We start from the raw sequence: 24,291 nt of genomic DNA on the forward strand, positions 1-24,291 counted from the left end.
CCAAATAAGAAAACAGAGGAAGAAATCAGAAATTTCAATTTGTCAATAACTTAGATCTTTTGTTTCGACATCAATTTCTCTCTTGAGTTCATGTCGGGTCTGAATACAATAATAAAACATTTTGGGAGGAACATGCAAATAACCAGACCCCAGGTTGATGATTGGATAGCAAAGATCTCCATGGCCACCATATATTTTCCTCGGGAGCTGAGGGATGCGGGAATGTAGGACACCCAGACAGTCAGGAAGGCCAGCATGCTGAAGGTGATGAACTTGGCCTCATTGAAGCTGTCTGGAAGTCTCCTGGCCAAGAAAGCCACAATGAAACTGATGGAGGCCAGAAGACCAAGGTAGCCAAGCATAGACCAAAAAGCCAAGGGTGACCCTTCATTACACTGAATAATCAGTACTCCCAAATTACTTTCTGGTTTGACTTCCAGGAAGGGAGGAGAGAATGTCAACCACATAATACAAAGAAAGATCTGAATGAGCATACATGAGATGACTATGAGATAAGAGACACGTGGTCTAGTCCATTTCCTTAGTTGGCTACCAGGCCTTGTGGCCTTGAATGCAATGACTACCATAATGGTTTTGGCCAAGATGCAGGAGACACAAAGTGCAAATACAATACCAAAAGTCACTTGTCTTAAAAGACAGATCTCATACTGGGGATAACCAATAAAGACTAGAGAGCAGAGAAAACAGAGCGATAATGACAACAGAAGAAGACAACTTAAGAAGTAGTTATTGGCCCGAACAAAGGGGGTTGTTCTGTGGCAAATAAAGAGACCAAAGATCCCCACAGGAACCAATGATGAGGAGATTCCAGTAGCCATTAAGGTGATGCCAAGTGGATCTTCATGTGAAAGAAACTCTTGGGTCTTTGGAACACAATGATCTTGGGTTGGATTGGGCCACATATCCCATGGGCAGTTTGTACATTGTAGCGAATCTGTAAAAAAAAAAAAAGTAATCTTAGGGGGAAATTTATCAAGGGTTTTGCGCCTGTTTTTTTTTTTTTTTTTTCCAGCCATTTTTGGTATAAGTTCTATTTATGAACCACTATTCGACTGGCGAATATTTTTTATATGTGATTTTTTTTAAATTCTGCTTGTTTTGAGTATTCACCCAAAAAGTTCACATAATCCGGGATTAGCACCCAATTTATCATTTGCGACTTTTTAAAAAGTGGTACAAACAGGTGCAAGCCTACATCTGGTCAGTACCAGGTGAATATGTTTGCACAATTTTTGAAACTTTTTATGCGCCTTTTTACTTAGATACAGTCTAAGTCACTGAATCAGTCACAAGCTGCTGGAACAAAATACACCAATCCTCATTAGAATAATTGCACACATTAGACTCCTTAATAAATGTCCCCTTTAGTGTTTAATGCAGCGTTTACACAGACAGATTTATCTGACAGATTTTGGAAGCCAAAGCCAGGAATGGATTTGAAAAGAGGATAGATCCCAGTCTTTCCTTTATGACCTGATCCCTGTTTATAGTCTGTTCCTGGTTTGGGCTTCAAAGATCTGTCAGATAAATCTGTCTGTGTAAACGCACCATAAGTGGTGGACTTGAAGTTCTACAATACAGTGTTTTCCAATGAGTCATTAAGAATGGAGTAAGAGATGTAACATTTTAAGCTTTTTATGTATTTATTTTTGTCTCCTACCTGTTTGGTTGGCCATCTCTCCATATGGACATGGGATGCATTGGAAACAACATGAAGGTTGGCCTTCTCTGGCTGCTTTCCTGAAGCCTGGTGGACAACCAAGGCTACAAACTGAAATAGGGACCTGGACACAATTTTGGACAAAGAATATTTTTAAATAATTTAATGGCCATATCATGTAAATAAGTCATGTGCAAATCTCCTAATCTTCAAATCTATTCTTGATATTCTTTGGCCAGTAGTGAGGTTTCCCTCCTCTGGATCATCACACTATTGGTCACCTCAAACAGAATGGTCTCATTATCAGCCCTGTACAGTTTATAAATAGTCGGGCAATGACCCCACAATGCCTTTTTTTTTTTTTACTGACATTTTGTGCCCAAAAAATAGCCAAAAAAACACCCATCAAACGGTAAAAAAAAAGACGTTGTGTGGTGGTGGCTTCAGAAAGATTTACTATTTGTAATGCACTAGAAGTCTGGAGAAATTTCAATTGCGATCAAGCACTTGGGCTGATCGCATTGGTTCTTTCAAACTGTCCCTGTGAGATCAACCAACAGGAGAATAGATATAAAGAGATATTCAGAAGAAATTGGTGTCAGAAAGTTGTCAAATTTGTAAATTACTTCTGTTAAAAAAAACCTTAAGTCTTCAAGTACTTATCAGCTGCTGTATCTTCGCCAGAAAGTTGTGTATTTTTTTTCTAATCGGACAAAGTACTCTCTGCTGCCATCTCTGTCCATGTCAGGAACTGCTCAGAGCAGTAGCAAATCCCCATAGAAAATGTACTGCATCTGACATAGGAAGGGATCTTTCTGTCACTAAGCAATTGCAATCACACTGTGTCAATGGTTTTCATGGAAGCTCGGACTCTAAAAAAGCTTGACTATAAAGTTTAATGCGTATTGGACTGTGCCACAGGCAGACTGTATTATGAGATCGGTCACAGTAGGTAGCAAGGCCTTGCAGTGGCCTCAGGCTGCCGTGACAACTGGTCTGCAACTGAAGATCACATCATTGTGCCACTAATGACAGCTGTCATAAAACTATTTAAATGCTGCATTCACTATTAATCGTGGCATCTTAACAGGTAAATGACCATCATCTGTGTGATCTCTGATGTCAGTCTTTACCGATGAGTGTTGGCTACTACTTCATCCGGTCCATGGCCTAAATATACTTCATGAGTCAGGAAGGTGTAAAACTCTGTCTGGAACCCCTCTTTTACAATTGTGGAGGGGGTGGATGAAAGCATTTATATCTACTTACCTCCCAACTCCAGCGCTGGCACTGGCATTCTGACGCTCTGCTCCACTGGTCTTGAGACGTAAAGATTCAGCATTACTCAGCCACTTTGTAGCGGTTTCCCACTTCTGCTGCATGGCTGAGCAGTCCTGAACGTCACATCGCAAGCCCCGTCTCAGACCAGGAAGTGGCTGGGGACCAGGGGACAAGAGCAGCAGAATGCCGGTGCTGCAGCCGAGGAGGTAAGGAGAGGTAATTGTTTTCATCCATCCCCTCTCCAGTGATTGTAAAAAAAAAAAAAAAAAAAAAAAAAAAGGTCCTGGCTGGAATACCCCTTTAAGCAAACTGTAAAGGTAAAATTGAAACTCAATGGTGGCTTTATTAACATACTAAATTTAGGGTCAAAATAATAAAAAGGTCATAGTTAAAATCCCTTTTCCCTATCCGAAAATTGTTGGTTTAACATTGAACCTGGGTAACACCGTAGCAGCTAAAGTTAGATATCTAGTGGACGCTAAATATCAGTATTTTTTGCTGGAAATGTTCAATCCTCACCCTATTATGTCCGGTCCCCCACTCTATAAGGCTTTTATTAATTATGAGAGTGTTTCCACTGGTTATACTGGAATCATAGCTGCCCACTTTGACTTGTTGGAGTTGACCTTCAGGGCTCAGCTGCCAGTTCATTATATTATATACAGCAGGTGGATCTCCGTTCTGATCAAAGAAGAGTTGTCTACCATCGGATGTGTTCAGACGTAACATCTTCATGTAGTACAACAACTGTGAGGAAATTATACAACATTGGTCTTCTGCATAGAATTGCTAAAGTACATTCAGGTATTGAGGGGGTTGGTAAGGAACAAATCATACTTTATACCAAATATAAGACTACAACTATCATTAGGCTGTATGTATCTTAGCTGCCTTAAAAACAATGGTAGTAAGCTTCAATAACAACAATCCATGGAAGAAAAGAAAGAGAAAGAGTCAAAGAAAAAAAGTGCACCTAGAGCTGTACAGCAGAAGGATGTGCAGAAAAAGTCAGTAGGTAAATGACTAGTGATAAGTAATATGCTCCATTAGGCAGGTGTCCCCAGTAAATAATATGACCCATTAGGTAGGTGTCCCCAATAGATAATATGACCCATTAGGTAGGTGGCCCCACTAAATAATATGCTCCATTAGGTAGGGGTCCCCATTAGATAATATGACCCCTTAGGTAAATGTTCCCAGTAGATAATATGCTCCATTAGGCAAGTGCACCCAATAAATATAATGACCCATTAGGTAGGTGTTCCCAGTAGATAATACGACCCATTAGGCAGGTGGACCCAGTAGATAATATGAACCATTAGGTAAGTGTCCCCAGTAGGTAATATGCTTCATTAGGTATATGTTCCCAGTACATAATATGCTCCATTAGGTCGATATTCCCAGTAGATAATATGCTCCATTAGGTAGGGGTCCCCAGTAGATAATATGACCAATTAGGTAGATGTTACCAGTAGAATGTTACCAGTAATATGCTCCATTAGGCAAGTTAACTAGAGATGAGCAAAACGGGTTCAGGTTCGCGTCCATCCGAACCCGAACTTTCAGCATTTGATTAGCTGGGGCTGCTGAACTTGGATAAAGCTCTAAGGTTGTCTGGAAAACATGGATACAGCCAATGACTATATCCATGATTTCCACATAGCCTTAGGGCTTTATCTAACTTCAGCAGCCACCGCTAATCAAATGCCAAAAGTTCGGGTTCGGATGGACTCGAACATGCTTGAGGTTCGCTCATCTCTAAAGTTAACCCAATAGATATTATGACCCATTAGGTAGGTTTCCCCAGTAGATAATATGACCCATTAGATAGATGTTCCCAGTAGATAATATGCTCCATTAGGTAGATGCTCCCAGTTGATAATTTTGTAATCAACAAAAACCCACAGCTCTGTGTGATGATGCTTTTTAATGTTTTGTGAAAAATTTTATATGCCTCAATAAAGCTTGAAAGTTTTATCATACAGAGCTTTGGATCTTCTGTGCTTACTAATTGGATCTTTGCTGGTGGACACCCGAGACATTCATTCCTGTGCTCCTTTCTGGGAACTAGCAGCCCATTTTGAGATGTTACTTTGGTGGTGAGCTGACATACTCAACTTTACTGCTCCCCAGTAGATAATATTGCCCAATAGGCAGCTGTCACCAGTATATAATATCACTTATTAGGTTGGTGCCTCAATTAGATAAGATTACCCAACAGCTAGATATCCCAGTAGATAATATCTAACAATAGTTAGGCAGCCACAATAGTTAAGGACCCCCCATTCGGGAGGCCTACTTGGCCACAGGGTGGTGCGACTGGCCTTTTAACTATGTACTGTACGCTTCTGTTGAGCAAATAGAGTTAAACATCAAACACAAAAATGGACAAGTGGATAGTCTTTTTATATATATCTTATAAACCAAAAAGACCACCTAGGTGGACCAATAGTTACCCTAGGTTTCCCAAGCTACTTACAAAAAATATATTCACAAACTTAACTGATTAGCTATAAAAAAAAAAGAAAAAAAGACACAATTAAAAACTGTGATCAGAGTGTGGGTATACATAGTAAATGACCAGTACGGTTACAAACTCATGAATACCAGTGGACGCCGGATTCCAATATTAACATCAGTTTTAGCCTTTTACAGTCAAGCTCACATATTTTTAATTACACATACTCTAGATCGAGTTAGAATATTTCTACTCATTGGCTCCAGGTCGTGACAAAGGCGCTTGTGGCCACAGCCAGCATTTTTTTTTTTAATTATTCAGAATGTGATGCCTACAAGGGGATGAAGACTAACTACTGAGGGGAGTGGTTTATGACGACTTCCAGCTGCCAACTACCACTGATGTGGATGTACAAGATGGGGGATGCTATCTCCTGGGGTAAGGACCTACATACTACATACTGGGAAGGGGTGGGGGCTAAATACCAAGAAGTATTACATACCGTGGGGAATTTTGGGGGTACTGCCTACTGGGGGAGGGCACTAACTATCAGAGGGATTACCTACAGTGGGATGCCATCTGGGGCATTTATGTAGGAATTCCTACATAAAGAGGGATGTATACATGGGGGATTCTACATACAGAAGGATGCCTACATGGAGGGTACTATCTACTGGGGTCAAATTACTTCCAAGGGGGTTGCCTACCTACCAAGGCAACTATATGGAAGAGGAGGGTTTAGGAACTACACAGGGAATACTACCTACTTGAGTGGCCCACCTGCACAGAGGGGCCTTACTACTATATTGACGCACAGAGAGGCTTAGCTTTTATATGGGAGGCGCAGAAACTTCTGTACTTAGACAGAGGGACCAAACTACTATATGGGCCACAGGGTGCCCTAATTAATATATGAGGGCACAGAGATAACTAACTAACACATGGATGGCATTCACATAGGGATCTAACTACGTTATGAGGGCACAAAGGGACATGGCTATTATATGGAGCCACCCATTGAGTTCACACTAACCTGCCAAGGATTAAAATTCTCAATATCGGCACATGTTCCATTGGGGAACGGTCCATCTCCCTTTTTGCATTTACCCAAATCGATCAGAGCTTTTGCTATAGCATGAACGGCTCGATAAACATTGTATGTTGCCCGGAGACTAGAGACATAGTTAATGTTGTTCTGGATGCTCGTAATACTTTCTTGGCCAGTACATTCTTTTATCGTTGAGTTTGATGGGGCTTCAGGGAATGTTTGGTCCTGAAATTTGCAGCCAAAAACTTGTTCCCAGAATATTTTTATATATTGGTTTCCAATAACCATGGATGGATTGATCTTGTTAAGGAAATCTACAAATCCTGGCATGCTCCCACTATAGAGGGCAAAACCAATTGTCCCAAGAAGAAGTTTTGAATATTTGTTCACTGACAAGAAAGACGAGGTAGACCAAGCTTCACTGGCAACCAATACTTTTCCTGTGACATTCTGCCTCAGCATCTCATCCAGGACATAGCTTAGGTCTACGTCAGTAGAGAAGATGACCACCGCTGTGGCTGTTGAGTCTTTAACCACTTGAGCAATATGAGGGGCGTTTCGATCTTGCCGGCTGGAGATTATGTTCTCTGTGAAAGCCACACAGGCCCCAGCTTTTAGTAAATCCCTTGTGACCAGTTGGAGAGCTTGGTGTCCGTAATCATCATCAATGGCTACCAGACCAATCCAGGTCCATCCAAAGTGTAACACCAGCTGTGCTAGACCTCGAGACTGGAAGGCATCACTGGGGACTGTTCTAAAGAATGATCGGAACTGGATACGGTTACTGAGAAGAGAACTTGTGGCAAAGTGACTAATCTGTTGGAAAGTTCAAGAATATCATTTAATGAGAGCCATGATTCACAAACGTCAAAATATTCCATTTACATAACATATGACTTGTGATAGTTAAAGCCTCAAGAAGCTCTCTCTTAATTGCTAAAGTTGAAAAAAGTGAACATCAACGAGACATTAGATCATGTTATTGGTGATTTGTGAATTTGGTCCTAGATCACTTGGAATGTGTGGAGTTACTCTAGAAATCATCTGAATACCTTTAAAGGGGTTGTCCTTTTATGCAAAAACAGCACGTCTCCTATCCTCAGTTTGGGTTTGCTTTGCTCTGTTGGCTGTTCTACTGCTAATCACAAGAGCATGGCACACAAGATCTGTGTCTGAAGAGGAGGGTGGCACAGCCTGGAACAAGAGACACCCACTGCAGCTGGTAGTTCCACTATTTTTTACAGCAAGCTAGGAACTTGAATGAATTAACAAAATGGAGAGTGTACATATTTATACTTATAGAATGGTATCAATGAAGACTCCCACACAATCAGGTGAGGCGGGCCAAGAGAACCTGTGAGATCTCAACTTAGGAAATTATCATATAGTAAATGATTACATTTTTAAAAGGACACATAGTGTCATAGATACCTCAGCACTTACTTGTGGATACCTGTAAAGCCCCAGTATATGAGCCAGTGAAATTGAGGTTGTGGATGTAGAATCTCCGATTACTGCAGCCAACCGTGTGTCCTGGTTACATCGATAGTTGGGCACAGGTTGTTTATGTCCACTTAACAAGTGTAGAGTTCCTGACACCGATCTTTGGAGAAGTATACAAGAGTCGAAGATCTGGAATCCCAAGGTGATATTTGGCAAAAAAATTGGGGCAATTTCCTTCACAGCAAAATGCACAGCTTGTGCTCGCTGGTAGTTATCTAACTTGAGGCTGAGGACAACACAGACAACTTAATGTTTCCTGAACATTTTTAGGAAGATAATAAAAAAATTTAATTGATTCACAGTGTAAACTTAGATTATGATAAAGGTAGGTCCTTCCCATTGAGTGAGTATGTCACCCTGAATAGTTAAATCCCCCACTAGGTAGGTAAGCCAACAATAAGGTAGGTAGGACCCCCCCACACACACACACCAGTTAGGTTTATCCATATCCATATCTTAGTAGGCCTCCATGAAAGTAGGTAGGTACTGTACTGTTCAGTCTTAAGTATGAAGGTGGGTCCCCATAGTGATTCCATTCCCTCTACTCATTAATAGTGTGTGTTAAAAAAAAAAAAAAAATCACACTCATCTTCATCTTGGTCCCAGGACACCAAGTGTACCTTCTTTTCCACTTTTGTGCACACACAATGAAAGATGTTATATTATGCACCTGTGACATGGCACAAACGTTCAGAGATAACCACAGCCTCTTGTAGGCTTATATATAAGTATTAAGGTGATCCCAGCCTATAACGGTAAAAGGTGCAGCAAAATCCCTAATAATCACTAATCGTTGCTCCGTCACAGCTTACAACTGCATGTAGATATTACCGAGCACATAATGAAGAAACTGGTGCTGAAGAACAGTCCAGTGATCTGGGGCACGTGCCCTGGATACCTTGCTTATAGCAACCCAATGTCCCAGTCTTTATCTGTGGCACCAGGTCATGTGTCCCTGGGCAATTGCCTAATTTTTCCACTTTTCCAGCCCATAATGTTGGCTCAGCTTAAGCCCCTATTACACGGTTGACATAGGGGAGCAAACAAGCGCTGTCAGTGCTCACTTTCTCTTTGTTGCCTGCTCGCTGCCGGCGCTACTACACACATCGGCAGCAAGCAGGTAAGTGCAGGGGAGGCCGCGGGGAGGGGGCTGGATGCTAGATCGTGCTAGATCGTCTGGGCAGCCCATAGAATATAGCGGTGGTTTGCTGCCGCCGCTCCTGTTCCACTGAGCAACTACAGCAGATTGCTGCTATCACAGTCATTTGTCTTTCAACATGTTGAAAGACAAACGACAGCAACGTTCAGCCGACATAGTTCATGTGGGCTGATCGTTGCCGTCTATTACACAGGATGATTATCGGCCTTAACGGTCGATATCGTCAGAATAAGGACGATAATCGTTTCGTCTAACAGGGCCTTTAGACTAAGAGGAGATTGAATAGATAGTTCCTATTGGTTTGTCTAAATCAACATGCTACAGAGGCTTTTAAGACCCAGGGCCTTGATGCAACTGCTACATCTACAGCCTTTATGGTTATATTCCAGACGTGACACAAGTCTACCTAAGTATGGATAGGACATAAATGTCTATGGACCGTACATAAGGCTGAAAGACTCCTTTATCACAATAGTGATTGACTTCTACTGGATCCCCTAGCAAGTGACGGTTCAGTAGAAAACAAACAATCCTTACTTACGTCTTACAGATGGCAAGACCAGGCCTCTCCTTGTAATTGATGATTGGGTAGGTTTTGTCCAAGTGAATAGCCATCACCACCCCGATTATTATATTGCCATCCAAGGACATGCCTGATGTCAGCTCATTGCTGGTCAGTCTACAACTAGATTCAATGCAGTCACAAAAATGTGATATACAGAGCATGAACCAAAGACGCATTGTCTGCAAAAATTATGGCATCAGGTGTAGAACTGGTCATAGATACGGATGGAGAACCCTGAAAAAAAAAAGTTTATCTTAAAGAGCAGCATGGTATCTTCCTTGTTGCTTTGTAGCTATGGGATTGTGCTTTCTAATCCAACAAAACAGGAAATGTAATGATATGAGGTTACTGGGGACAAAGTAAAATATGGTAATCTGTCCAGCTACATCCCAACTCAATTTTCTCCTTTGCCTTAAAACTCCTTGAACAATATGTTTGCTTTGAACTCTTCTACTTTCCATCCAACTCACTCTTCGACCACCTACTGTACAATCTGGCTCCCACCTCCACTATTCCACAGGTCTGTAAACTGCCAAAGCCTCACCCCAAAAATGTCTCTTTGACCTATTCTCTGCCACAGTCAAGCATTTCCTCCTCTTACAAGCTTTTTTTTCCATTGGAGTCACCATCTTGGCCCTCTCCTTCATCTCATAATATATCATTATGGATTTATAACCACGCATTCAGTATCTCCCTCTGGCACACCACCATTCTTGGGTGTCTACTCTTCTCCATCTATACTTTTCGCCTGGGGCAGATCATAGAATCCCATGGCTTCAGTTATTTCTTGTATGCTGATTACACTCAAATCTCTCTTTGTTCCAAATGTCACCTCTCTGCTATCCGACTAATCCCCTGCTCCCCTCTCAGCTCCTCTATCTCTTCCCTCTAAAGATCCCTTTACTGGCTTTCTGTTAGTCATTAAGTTTAAATTAACTTACAAGGCTGTCTACATTATGTCCCCTCCATACACCTCTGACCTGATCTCCCAATACTGCTCCTCACTCATTCTTCAATACTGACAAGACCTCTGTCCATACCTTCTCCTTGTCTGCTCTTCACACAACCATCTCTAAGATTTCTCCTGAGCTTTCCCCATACTTTTTAATACACTACCACGACACAAACCATCACCACTTACAGAAACAACTTGACGACCCATTTCTTCAGACTAGGCTACAGCCGACAATAACCCTGCTGCCTTCTCATCACACTGTTACCATCTGCCCCCTTTATCTACAGTCTCTTTTCCTCAACTTGTAGATTGTATGAGGGTCTTATCTCCCTATGTACCAGTCTGGCATTTACTTAGGTCATGTCCTTTCTTAAATTTAACATTCTATATGTTAACCCCTTGCCATGTGTACATCGCTCTAGAATCAGGGACATTCTAACAACAAACAATAATAATTAGTAAATCTAAATGTTATAATCCACTCACCTCATATATCTCTCTCAGTTTCCTCTGGCATTCCTGTATACTCACTATATATAAGAAGCTCTCGTCCATCCTGGGAATCATACTGGTAATCACAAATCCAGTGATTTCCTGTATATAGACGCTCAGTCCCAGCGCGATTATCACCATCTTCGGCATATAGGAAAAGTGCATAATTATATATAATGATATAATAAGACAGAATTGGCGGTGTGGCCCTGGAGACCGTTTTACCTTTTGATTATAATACATAGATTTTTCTGATGGTCCAATTGGGACTACAAGCACAACAAAACTAAATAAAGTAAAAGGTTTAATAAATAATATTACAGATACAGATGAATAATCTTTCCAAGATGAAATGTGGAGCTTCCCTGTATATCATGCAATAACATGCATCTATAATTCCGATGATATCCTACAGCCAAGCAGGAGCGCGCAGGGACAAGCGGAGGAATCCGTGCAGAGTAATCTGCAACATTAACCCAGCATGCATATATCCTTACTGGCAACTTACTACAGCCCTTGGTCACAGCTGAGGCTAAATAATCATCCGATACCCTGTGTCTTAATAATATGTTTAAATGGAATAGCTGTTTCCAGAACTGTGTCTGTATTGCCAGGTAATGTACTCTCCATGATGTCCTAGCATAGGGCACCACAGAACCTACATACAGTAGATATTAGGATATCTTGCACAATATACGGCAATGTTCAATGCATTTTGTTTACTTTATGGCCCAAAGTGGTGATGTATATTGCCCCTTTTCTTCTTACACTCCTCGAGACAGGCTGAATCAGCTTCAGTGATTACCGTGCAGTTACATCCAGTGACTCTCAGGTGATATCTTCTCTCAAAAATGTTTTCATTTTTACACTATCCAGCCCAAAGTCTTACAATGACTTCGTCCAGCAAAAACTTTCTTGGGAATCTGCTAAACAAATATCTTATACTCCTTACTTTTCCTTCACCATATTCACCTCAAAACAGTCTCTACAGGCCCCACGCTTGTAAAAATCACGGCTGTTGTAACAACGGCCATGATTACTATGGAACTTACATACATGGAACTTTTAAGGAATCCCGGCCGGAGTGTATGCACATAGTATACACTCCGGCCGGGATCCCTAGCGGCATCGCAAGAAACTGACATCTCAGTTTTCTGCGGCCACTATTCAATGAATAGTGGCTGCAGAAAACCCTGTCAGTGCACAATGGAGTGTGCACCTGCGGCCGCACGCTGCATTGTGTGCAGCGGGGAATTCAGATGCGGGAGCGCACGGATGCGCCCGCATCCCAATATAGAGGCAGTAAAGATCATCCGGCCGGTACTACAGTACCTTCCGGAATCATCTTTCCAGACAACGGCCGTTCCGTGACTTTGACAGGTCGGTGTCTTATAGAGTGGAAACATGGCCTTATAATATTCTTTCTATGCCTCCCAGAATATTATAACATCCTCTTCTGTGCCCTACACTGTTGTAATGCTCCTTCTTCCTACTACACTACGCCCCTCTGTGTCCCACAATATTATTATTATTATTATTATTATTATTATTATTATTATTATTATTATTATTATTATTATTATTCCAACTCTATAACTTATTATAATATAATTTCTCCTTTTGTGCCAATACACTATTATAATTCTTTATCTTTTTTCTTAAATTTTTAAGCAATAAGCAATAAGCAATAATCTTCAGTTCAATAATCATAGTAATCCATTACGTGTAGCAAAATGTATATTTTACACAAAACATTGAAAATATGAGTAGAGTCAGAAATATTTTAATTTTAAAATACTCTTATTTTTTTGTTTCACCATCAGTTTCTCTCTTGAGTTCATGTCGGGTCTGAATACAATAATAAAACATTTTGGGAGGAACATGCAAATAACCAGACCCCAGGTTGATGATTGGATAGCAAAGATCTCCATGGCCACCATATATTTTCCTCGGGAACTGAGGGATGCGGGAATGTAGGACACCCAGACACTCAGGAAGGCCAGCATGCTGAAGGTGATGAACTTGGCCTCATTGAAGCTGTCTGGAAGTCTCCTGGCCAAGAAAGCCACAATGAAGCTGATGGAGGAAAGAAGACCAAGGTAGCCAAGCATAGACCAAAAAGCCAAAGGTGACCCTTCATTACACTGAAAAATAAGTACTCCTGAATTACTTTCTGATTTGATTTCTAGGAAGGGAGGAGAGAATGTCAGCCACATAATACACAGAAAGATCTGAATGAGGATACATGAGATGACTATGAGATATGATACACGTGGTCTAGTCCAATGTCTTAGTTGACTACCAGGCCTTGTTGCTTTAAAAGCTATGACTACCATAATGGTTTTGGCCAAGATACAGGAGACACAAAGTGCAAATACAATACCAAAGCTCACTTGTCTTACAATACATATCTCATGCTGGGGATAACCAATAAAGACCAAAGAGCATAAGAAACAGAGTGATAATGACACCAGAAGAAAACAACTTAAGGAGTAATTATTTGCCCGAACAATGGGGGTTGTTCTATATTGAATATAGAGGCCAAGGATCGCCAAAGGAACCAATGATGAGGAGATTCCAGTAGCCATTAAGGTGATGCCCAGTGAATCTTTATGTGAAAGGAATTCTTGGGTCCTCGGAACACAATGATCTTGAGTTGGATTTGGCCACATGTCCCATGGGCATTTTGTACAATGTAGAGAATCTGTAAAAAAAAAAAAAAAAATTGAAACATGTTGTTTAGGAGAATGTCAACAATATGGTGTTTTCCAGGATATTAACAATGGTAAACACTTTAAGTTTTTTTTTTTTTTTAATGTTTTCTACCTGTGTGGTTGGCTATCTCTCCAGATGGACATGAAATACATTGGAAACAGCATGAAGGTTCACCTTTTTTGGCTGCTTTACTAAAGCCTGGTGAACAACTGGGGCTACAAACCGAAACAGGGACCTGGAAAGGAATTATTGAAGAAAAATATTTGTTAAATACTTAGAATCTTATGGTGCAGGGATGAAAATTAGTTTGCCAATCTCCTAATTTTTAAAATTTAACCTTGTTGTTCTGTGTCCAATAGTTTAATTATTAGTAGTGAGAGTATTTTTGAACCTATGTGGACTTGTTTTTAACCCATAAACTAAACTTTGAACTAAAAAAACGAGGCATAATCCTGGCAAAGTTTATCCTGAGATCTGCTTGGGATGATGGCCAGGGACATAACTGCTTGGGCTGATTGTGGGGTTCACAGCCAGGACCCTGCTACTACTGGTGGGTATGTAGGAAAGTCCAATCCAAGTAGTTAAGTTCTTACATGCCAATGTCAATAAAGACTGTGTGGCCTAAGCTCTATCTGACTAGGGGAGAGAGCTCTCTGTGTCATTAAGGGCCCTATTATACGGAATGATAATCGGCCAAAACGTCCCTTTCTGGCAGAGTATTGCTCTGTGTAATAAACACAACGATCAGCCGATGACAACGTTCAACGGCTGATCGTTGATACAGGTTTGGACCTATAATTGTCGGGCACCGACCGCGCATCGCTACGTGTAATGGCGATGCGCATCCGGCGGCTGACGGTTTTCAAACTTTATACACTCCTGTTTCATGCTGCAGGGCTCCTCTTGCGCTCTGATTATCCCCTGGTCCCGCGCACTCCAGCTTCAGAGCAGACTGCCTGAGCTGACAAGCCGCTCAGCCAATCACTGGCCGGCACCGCCGCGGCCAGTGATTGGCTGAGCGGCCTGTTAGCTGAGACAGGCCGCTCTGAAGCTGGAGCACGCGGGGCCTGGGAAGTAGCAGAGCGCAAGAGGAATGTATAGAGGTAATGTATAGAGTTTAAGCAAGGGCTGCAAGGACATCGGTAACGATGTCCATGCAGCCCTTGTTAAACGATTATCAGGCCGTGTAATAGGCCCAGTAAACGAGCACCATTCTAGCAGATCGGCCCTCGTTTACAGTTATTATCTGGCCGCCATCGGCCTATGTAAAAGGATCCTAAGGGACCTCAACAAATGCAGTCGCTGTGTGTCAATGGTTGTCATGGAGAATTGGTCATGGAGCCACTCCCAGGACTGCTATGGCTATATAGTTTTATGTGTATTGGGCTGTGCCACAGGCAGTCAGTGTCAGCAGATAAGTTACAACAAGTAGTAAGGCTTAGTAGAGGCCTCAGGCTGCTGTGACAACTGGTCGGTGCCATTACATTAATGCACCACTAAAGACAACTTACAAAATTGTTTAGATACTGTAATCACTACTGATTGTGGCATCTAAACAGGTAAATGAGCAGCAAGTGATCACCGATGTTAGTCATAACCAATGAGTTTTGTCTACTGGACTTGAGAGCTGAGTCTGCTCCATTGTCCCTCATTTTGTCCATGTCTTAAAGGAGAAGAACAGCAAGGGGGTGGTGGTGTTTGGCGAAAAGTGATTATGGGCAGAGGGTGGTGTAAAATTAAAAAAGTGAATATGCTCATCTGTCCCTGTGCCTGCGCTGCGCCACATCACTGTGCTCCTGTATCCCGCCGGGTGTCATCCTCTCCCGGTTTCCACCCGGGCTGAGCGTAAATCAGTGACCGCAGCAGTGTCCTTTCTCAGTTACTTACTGGCTTAAGGGAGCATCCGTCAACAAGTTTGTGACGTAGCCAGAGTGGAGCATACAGCCAGCTGGTGTCCAGGAGCAGGATATGGAGCTGCGCGGGTACAGGAACAGGTGAATATGACTTCTATTTTTTTCCCCCTCCCCCAGCCTGGAATAATTATTTGGCCCAGCACTGGACTTCCCATTTAAATGTACATCTTTGGTCTTGAAATTATTAAGTATGATATAAAGTTAAAATTAAAACTCAAAGATTGCTGGGGGTTTTACCAGTATACAAAAAAAAAAAAAAAAGCGTTGTAAAAAAACATCAGCGTTGTATAATAAAAATCCTTGTTTTCTATCCAGACATCAATAGATTTTTGTTGGTTTATCATTGATCATGTGTAACACGAGGCAAATAAAGTTAGATATCTAGTTGATGCTGAATATCAGTATTTTTCACTTTTTGCTGAAAATGTTGAATCCTCACCCCATGGTGTCCAATTCCCCACTGTACGTAGCTGGTATTTATAGTGAATATATTACCACTGGTCATACTAGTATCATAGCTGCCCACTTTGACTTGTTGGAGTTGACCATCGGGGCTCAGCTGCCAGTTCACTACATCGTACACAGCAGGTGGATCTCCATTCTCATCGAAAAAGAGTTGTCTACCATCGGACGTGTTCAGACGTAACTTTTTCATGTAGTGCAACAACTGTGATAAAATAATACAAAAATGCATATAACAGCACAACTATCCACATATGGTATTACATTGTGGTATCAGCTACTTTAAAAGCAATGGAACTGAGCTTGAGTATTAAAGGGGTACTATGGGCAAAAACAAAAAAAATAAATGTGGGGAAACATAATAAAAAAATTATACTTACAGGTCCCCGTGCCCCTGCATCTTTGCGCTCTCGCTCCCGGACTCCTGCCGCCATCCTTCAGATCTCCCTCCTTCAATGTCACAACAGGGCTAATGAATCCTGTGCTCAACCTTTCAATGACTGGGGCAAGACACACCAGCTGGCTCAAGTACTTATCACAAGGCCATGATGTAGCAGGAATATCAGAGAAAATGATATCTGGCACAGGTCTGGGAGCCTGTTGACTCCAAGGTCTATCTATCCCTTCCTGGCATACCAACTTTACTGTGCTGGACATCAAATATTACTGTGGGGGGGCATTATAGATGGGGAAAGGTAGGGAGGGTGCTCGAAATGTGCAGAGCCTCAGATGTATTTCTGGCAGGTACAAGAAATCAAATTACAGAGAAAGGGTGGGTTCATATTACGGAATTCTCACGGACAATGTCCGCGGAATTCCGTGACATGTCACTTCTTTCGGCAGGTAGCGGAATACGCCGGCCCATAGAATGGTGTCTATGGAGCCGTTGGAAAGGCGCGCAGCCGTGCGCGTGGACATACTGCGGAATTGCGCGGAGTTTATCCACAAGAATTCCGTATTGTGAACCCACCCAAACTGTTCTGCACGTTCTGACTTTTCCAAACATCCGTTTACTTTAAAATGCTAAAGTCCTACTTTCTTCTACGTGCAATAATTTGTTAAGTTGTAAACACTTCGGTTCAGTTTCTGATTGTGAAACACCTAGTGCAGCTTAATATTAATTTGAAAGCTTTATTATGTGTAATTTTATTTTTTTTAATGTGTTAATTTGTAGGTTATGTTTGTCATACAGACTTCTCAAATTAGGAAAGTTAAAAAAAATAAAAAAACAACAACATATGTATGGAAAATTTGACACAACAGTCATTGTGGTGAGAATATCATCAAATAGTTCAAACTAACCTGCCAAGACTTAAAGTTCTCTATATCAGCACATGTTCCATTAGAGAAAGGTCCATCTCCCTTTTTACATTTACCCAAATCACTCAAAGCTTTTGTTACTGCATGAACTGCTAGATAGACATTGTATGTTGCCTGTACACTGGAGACATAGTTTAAATTGTTCTGGATGCTCTCCAGACTTTCTTGGCCAGTACATTTTTTTATCGATGAGTTTGATGTGACTTCAGGGGATGTCTGGTCCTGAAATTTGCAACCAAAAATTTGTTCCCAGATTATTTTTATGTATTGGTTTCCCATAACCATTGATGGATTGATCTTGTTAAGAAAATCTACTAACCCCGGCATGCTTCCACTATGGAGGGCAAAACCGATTGTTCCAAGAAGAAGTCTTGAATATTTACCGACTGACAGAAATGATGAGGTTGCCCAAGCCTCACTGGCAATTAAGACTTTTCCTGTGACGTTCTGCTTCAGCATCTCATTTAGTACAAAGCTTAAGTCTATTTCAGTAGAGAAGATGACCACCACTGTGGCTGTTGAGTCTTTAACCACACGAGCAATATGAGGGGCATTTCGATCTTGCCGACTGGTGGCTATGGTCTCTGTGAAAGCCACACAGGCTCCAGCTTGTAGTATATCCCTCTTGACCAGTTGAACAGCTTGTCGCCCATAATCATCGTCGAGGGCGACAAGACCAATCCAGATCCATCCAAAGTGCAACACCAGCTGTGCTAGACCCCGAGACTGAAAGGCATCACTGGGGACTGTTCTAAAGAATGATCGAAACTGGATACGGTTACTGAGTGAAGAACTTGTAGCAAAGTGACTAATCTGTTTGAAAATTCAAAAATATCAAAAATAGATTTTTAAGACTTCTTTCACGGGGGATTTTGCCCTTTTATTTTACTATGTGCATGAATCCATCCTTACTTTGACAAAGATAATATCTAAAGGGAATGTACTGCATTCACATGAGCCATTTTATCAGCATTTAGTAATATGCTTTACAGCAAGTTCCGTGGAACATAGGCAACAATAGACAGGGCCTGCCCCATTCAAGTGAATGATCCAAGTTTCTTGGCATGCTCAGTGACCTTTTTAGAAGTCAATCTACAGGGAGGGGGATGCTGAGTTGTAAAAAGCAGCTGTTGTATGTAATACCTGCTATCTCTATACTGGTGTCACCTGTCATTGTACGTACTCCTGTCTGTGATAACAAGGAGAGCACTGATGGAAATGATTTATATAGAACATGATGTCTCAACTTGATTTTAGGCCTTATATTGATCCGAGAAAGTAAAATAATGGGTTAATATATTTATACAAAGAGCATGGTTTCATTGAAGACTTTTCACGTAGAGAGGATACAGGGCAAGAGAACACAAGAAATTTCATCATCTTAGGAAATTATCCAATAGTACATATAGTACTAATGGATAATTAGGACATATAGTATGACAGATGCCCCAGCACTTACTTGTGGATACCTGTGGAGCCCAAGTATATGAGCCAGTGAAATGGAGGTTGTAGATGTAGAATCTCCAATTACTGCAGCCAACTGGGTGTCCTGGTTACATCGATAGTTGGGCAATGGTTGACCATGTCCACTCAACAAGTGTAGAGTTCCTGACATTGATCTCTGGAGAACTATACAAGAGTCAAAGATCTGGAATCCCAAGGTGATATTTGGCAAGAAAATAGGGGTAATGTCCTTCACAGCAAAATGCACAACTTGGGCGCGCTGGTAGTTATCTAATTTTAAGCTGGGGGCAACACGGACTAGTTAATGTTTCTTGTATATTTTCAGAAAAATAAAAAAAAACTTCTTACACAAAGTAAACTGGGGCTGGTTTTAGTATAAGTGTGATGCATGAAAACATTAGGTACACCTATTGGCCATAACTATTAATTTTTAAGGTAGGTCCTTCCTGTTAAGCGAGTAGTCCACCCTGATTAGGCAAATTCCCTTTACTAGGTCGGTGGGCCAACTATTAGGTACTGTAGGTAGATTCAGCAAGTGGGTAAGTAGGTCATCCTAGGAGGTAGATAGGTAGGTTCCCATAGTAGTTAGGTTATTCTGGTAAGTGGGTACCAGTATTTTCCGGCGTATAAGACGACCCTCAACTTTTCCAGTTAAAATATAGATTTTGGGATATACTCGCTGTATAAGACTACCCCTCTTTCAACCCACACCAAAATGACTAAAAAAAATCAGACAGCAGCAAGATCTGAGAGGCAGAGAAGGATGTATAATAATACCAGTAGTATACAAGGGAAGGCCAGATGGGTGATAGAGGCGTGTTTTTCTGGGCACAGCCCCACTCTGCCGTATCTCTGCCATTTTTTCCATACCCAGGGTGTTTTTAGCTTGCTCTGCCCTTCATACGGTCAGAGTTGCAGATGTTTTTTAGCCCCCCCCCCCCACACACACACAGAGGCACACACACTGCATGCGGCAACCGCAAATTCTCCAGTACCAACGTTTTTCAGCACCCGCCCTATAAGATCACACCCAGTGACGACCCCTGACTTTTAAGAAGATTTTCCTGGGTTAAAAAGTAGTCTTATACGCAGTAAAATACTGTATTTCTACTCATTAGGTCAATAGGTCCCCCCAATAGGTAGAGAGGTCCCTTAAGTATATAGGTGGGTCCCCCCATTACGCCATTCCCTACCATGTGCCAATGATTATAGTATTTTCTTATGAGGCATAGCAGCCTTTAATCCCTAAAAGACGGAGCAAATTTTTTTTTTTTTTTTGCTTTTTCATTTTTTCCTCCTTGTGTTTTAATGGCCATTGCATTTGTATTTTTTTCCCCTCCAGACCCACATGAATCCTTATTTTTTGTGCCATTAATTTTACTTTGCAATGGCAGACTTAATTTTTGCATAAAATACGCTGCAAAACCAGAAAAAAATATATGCACAGTAAAATTAGAAAACAAAAAAACAAAAAACATTTTTTCCCCCTGTTTTTCGCCGTTTGTCCTATGGTAAAACTGATATATGTTATATGTGTTCCTCACGTTAGTACGTTTACAATTATAAGGAACTTGCATAACTTTTATATTATTTGATAGCTTATAAAAAAATAAAACCTTTTAACCCCTTCCCCCAATATGACGTTCAGGGACGTCATGAAAAGCAGCGCCATACTGTATCATGACGTCCCTGGACGTCATGCTTTCCCTACCTTTTTCCTCTCCCTAGGTGAGCCCGTATAAATAAAGTCCCTAGGTGATCCCTTATAAATAAAGTACATATATTTGGTATCAACGCGTCCGTAAGGCCCCTGTCTATTAACCCGTTACATTAATTATCCCATCCGATTAATGTCATTAAAAAAAAAACTATCCAAAATGACAATTTTTTGTTAATCCTGCCCCCTAAAAATGACAGAAAAAAACAATCAAAATGTCACATATACCCAAAAGGTGTACCACTAAAAAACCCCAGTAAATGCCACAAAAAAAAAAAGCCCTCACATAACTCCATTGTCGAAAAAATTTAAATACTACAGGTCTTACAATATGCAAGGCACAAAGTTTTTTATAGTATAAATGCCATAAACTATAACAAAAGCTATAGAAAATGGATATCACTGTATTCGTACCAACCTGATGAATAACGATGACATGTCATATGTGACGTTTAGTAACAAAAAAAATGATGAAAAACAGCTGCTAAATAGTGTTTTTTTATTCATTCCTCCTCATAACATCCTCCTCAAAAAATAAAATAAATATTGATCAGGGTGTCACATGTCCCCCAGAATGGTGCCGATGGAAACGTCTACTTGTCTTGCTAAAATATTTTGGCACCCCAAGGCCTCTATGACATCATATAATGACTATAAAAAAAAACTGAAATAAAAAAGAATCCCAAAATACACAAGGCTTCTGTCATGTCTGCGGTCTGTGGTTGAGTCACGTGACGCACTGTGGCCACATTTGGGGGATTTCTAGAAACATTGGAATTAGTGGAATAAATATTGAGTTGCATCTTTCGTCACCATAAAGCAGACATGTTGTAGAAGTTGCAGTAATAATTAGTTTATGTGACATGACTATTTTTCTCAGAAAAAGAGAATTTTGAATATTAAGGATAGTAAATTTTTCTAATTTTTGTGCAAATGTTTTTTTTTTTTTTTTTTTACAAAAAACTGCTGAGTGTATCAACCAAAGTATACCACAAACATACAGAGGAATATGTAATGAAAAAAACAATCTCAGAATAACCGCGATAGTTAAAAGCATCGCAGAGTTATCATTACATAAAGAGAGACAGGTCAGATTTGTAAAAATAGGCCCTGGGCATTAACCCTTAGAGGACCGGGCCAATTTGCATTTTTTTGTGTTTTTTTCCTCTTTGTGCTTAAAAGGCCATAGCAGTTGCATTTATTTTCACCTAGAAACCCGCATGAGCCCTTATTTTTTTGCGTCAATAATTGTACTTTGCAAGGACAGGCTGAATGTTTGCATAAAGTACACTGCGAAACCCAGCAAAAATAAATGTGTAGTGAAATAAAAAAAAAAATAAAAAAATCATATTTTTTTATTTGGGGGGTATTTGTTTTTACGCCGTTTGCGGCAGACTTGTTATATATATTCCTCAAGTCGTTGCGATTACAACGATATATAACATGTATAACTTATATTGTATCTGATGGCCTGTAAAAAATTCAAACCATTGTTAACAAATATATGTTCCTTAAAATCGCTCCATTCCCAGGCTTATAGCGCTTTTATCCTTGGGGCTGTGTCAGGTGTCATTTTTTGCGCCATGATGTGTTCTTTCTATCGGTACCTTGATTGCACATATGCGACTTTTTGATTGCTTTGTATTACAATTTTTCTGGTTTTGATGCGACCAAAAATGCACAATTTAGCACTTTGGGATTTTTTTGCTCTTACACTGTTTACCATGCGAGATCAGGAATGTGTTTAATTAATAATTTGGGCGATTATGCACGCGGCGATAGCAAACATGTTTTATTTATTTATAACATGGGAAAAGGGGGGGGATTCAAACTTTTATTAGGGGAGGGGGCTTTTATTAATAAGGCCCCTTAAGCACCAATATCCTGATACAACTGCACCATACTGTATATAGTCTGTATAGTTGTATTCCAGGCGTGACCCAAAATGACCAAACTATGGTTAGGCAACTAATGCCTATGAACTGAATCTCATATGAAGAGTTATATACCCCTAGCAAGAATCTGTACAGTAGATAAGAAACAAACCTTACGTCTTACAAATGGCAGAACCGGGCCTCTCCTTGTAATTGATGATTGGGTATGTTTTGTCCATATGAATAGCCATCACCACCCCGATTATTATATTCCCATCCATGGACATGCCTGGCGTCAGCTCATTGCTGGTCAGTCTACAACTAGATTCAATATAGTCACAGAAGTGTAAGATACAGAGCATGAACCGAAGCCGCATTGCCTACAGGAATGATGCCGTCAGGGGAAGAACTGGTCATAAATGTAGATGGAGAATCCTGAAATAAAGTAATTAAAAAAATATAAGAATGAGCTTATCTTAAAGAGAAGCACGGTGGCTTTGTGGTTAGAATTTTTACCCTACAGCTCTGGGGTTGCGAGTTCAAATCGACCAAAAACGATATTTGTGTGAGTTTTCTTCCACACTTGGAAAACATGAAAGGGAGTGTAAGCCCAACTACTATGTGTGTCAATCATTCTCTCCTCGAACAAGCTTTTTATTGGTGCCAAAGGCTTGGCCTTATCCTACGTCTAAAAATAGATTATAAAGGGTCTCTAATTGCATTTTCAGTGTTTCCTACTTGTACACCACCTGCTCATCTCACCCCCTCACCGTTGGTGTCGCCAAGGATTGGTCCTAGAGCCACTATTCTAGGACCTTGAAGGTCCTTCAAATAATAATGGCCTGATATTAACAGTAATAAAACTCTTCTTCTCCCACTGTCTAAAACTCAACATGCACAAAACTGAATTATTGATCTTTCCCCCAATCTTGGTCCCCCTAATATCAATTACAGTCAATCCAATATGAAGAAAAAGAATATGGCGCTCACCACAATGCTACATTTCAATAATTAATTGTGCCCTCATTACTTTCCACTACTGGAGGCCCGGCCCGCCCGCCTCTAGAAACGGCCCTGGCTATAGGTTCACCAGCAAATTCAGTTAAAAGCGACTCTGTACCCACAATCTGACCCCACCAAACCACTAGTACCTTCGGATAGCTGCTTTTAATCCAAGATCTGTCCTGGGGTCCATTCGGCAGGGGATGCAGTTATTGTCATAAAAACAACTTTTAATCCGGCAGCGCTGTGTTTAACGGCTGGGGCTTAGATTTGTATATGCATTAGGCTGGCACACCCTCTCCGTCCTTCCTCCCCACCCTCCTCATCATTAAGAATGCTCCAGGCAGATTGCTTCCTATTCCCCACCTGTGTGTATAACGAACATGGGCTGGATCGTTAACCTCTTAAGGACCCATGACATACCAGTACGTCATGGATCACTGTCACTTAAGGACCCATGACGTACCGGTACGCGGGTCCTTTAAAAAGGGCACCGCGGCTGGCCGGGTCCCGATCGGGGGAGATAGCCTGCTATAATACATAGCAGGCTATCTCTCCCTGTCGGCATGGGGGGTTGTTAACCCCCCCCCCCCATGCCGACGATCGCCGCTATTGGCTGATTAGCCCATAGCGGCGATCAGAACCTTTCCGGGCCATCGGTGACCCGATGACCCGGAAAAAA

General features: G+C 41.1%; 2 protein-coding genes across 2 annotated transcripts; both read right to left on the bottom strand.

The window, feature by feature from the left end:
* Positions 1-50: 50 nt before the first annotated feature.
* LOC138784569 (extracellular calcium-sensing receptor-like) lies at positions 51-9,781 on the bottom strand. The gene is made up of 6 exons (XM_069960176.1): positions 9,672-9,781; positions 7,912-8,197; positions 6,454-7,284; positions 3,569-3,709; positions 1,682-1,805; positions 51-955 (listed from the first exon to the last, which is right to left on the bottom strand). Exons 1-6 carry the CDS (start codon positions 9,779-9,781, stop codon positions 51-53), a joined length of 2,397 nt encoding a protein of 798 aa, XP_069816277.1.
* A 49-nt stretch (positions 9,782-9,830) lies between these two features.
* LOC138784576 (extracellular calcium-sensing receptor-like) lies at positions 9,831-19,167 on the bottom strand. The gene is made up of 6 exons (XM_069960188.1): positions 19,012-19,167; positions 17,535-18,365; positions 16,210-16,437; positions 13,969-14,092; positions 12,960-13,846; positions 9,831-9,929 (listed from the first exon to the last, which is right to left on the bottom strand). The coding sequence occupies exons 1-6, from the start codon at positions 19,165-19,167 to the stop codon at positions 9,831-9,833; spliced, it is 2,325 nt and encodes a 774-aa protein (XP_069816289.1).
* Between the last annotated feature and the right edge of the window lie 5,124 nt (positions 19,168-24,291).

This window comes from Dendropsophus ebraccatus, chromosome 1 (genome assembly GCF_027789765.1).
Source record: "Dendropsophus ebraccatus isolate aDenEbr1 chromosome 1, aDenEbr1.pat, whole genome shotgun sequence".
In the NCBI taxonomy this organism is placed as follows: Eukaryota; Metazoa; Chordata; class Amphibia; order Anura; family Hylidae; genus Dendropsophus; species Dendropsophus ebraccatus.

What these genes read in the sequence shown, in the direction of transcription:
- LOC138784569 (XM_069960176.1), bottom strand. Translation starts at nt 9,781, where the DNA reads ATGTCCTTGGATGGCAATATAATAATCGGGGTGGTGATGGCTATTCAC. An exon ending in AGAATTTTAATCCTTGGCAG is followed by an intron (nt 3,710 to 6,453) that starts GTTAGTGTGAAC and finishes ATTTCCTCACAG; the next exon opens with TTGTTGTACTACATGAAGAT. An exon ending in AGAGATGGCCAACCAAACAG is followed by an intron (nt 956 to 1,681) that starts GTAGGAGACAAA and finishes TTTTTTTTACAG; the next exon opens with ATTCGCTACAATGTACAAAC.
- LOC138784576 (XM_069960188.1), bottom strand. Translation starts at nt 19,167, where the DNA reads ATGTCAGGAACTCTACACTTGTTGAGTGGACATGGTCAACCATTGCCC. An exon ending in AGAGATAGCCAACCACACAG is followed by an intron (nt 13,847 to 13,968) that starts GTAGAAAACATT and finishes TTTTTTTTACAG; the next exon opens with ATTCTCTACATTGTACAAAA. An exon ending in ACTCAAGAGAGAAACTGATG is followed by an intron (nt 9,930 to 12,959) that starts GTGAAACAAAAA and finishes TTTTTTTTTCAG; the next exon opens with GGTTCTCCATCCGTATCTAT.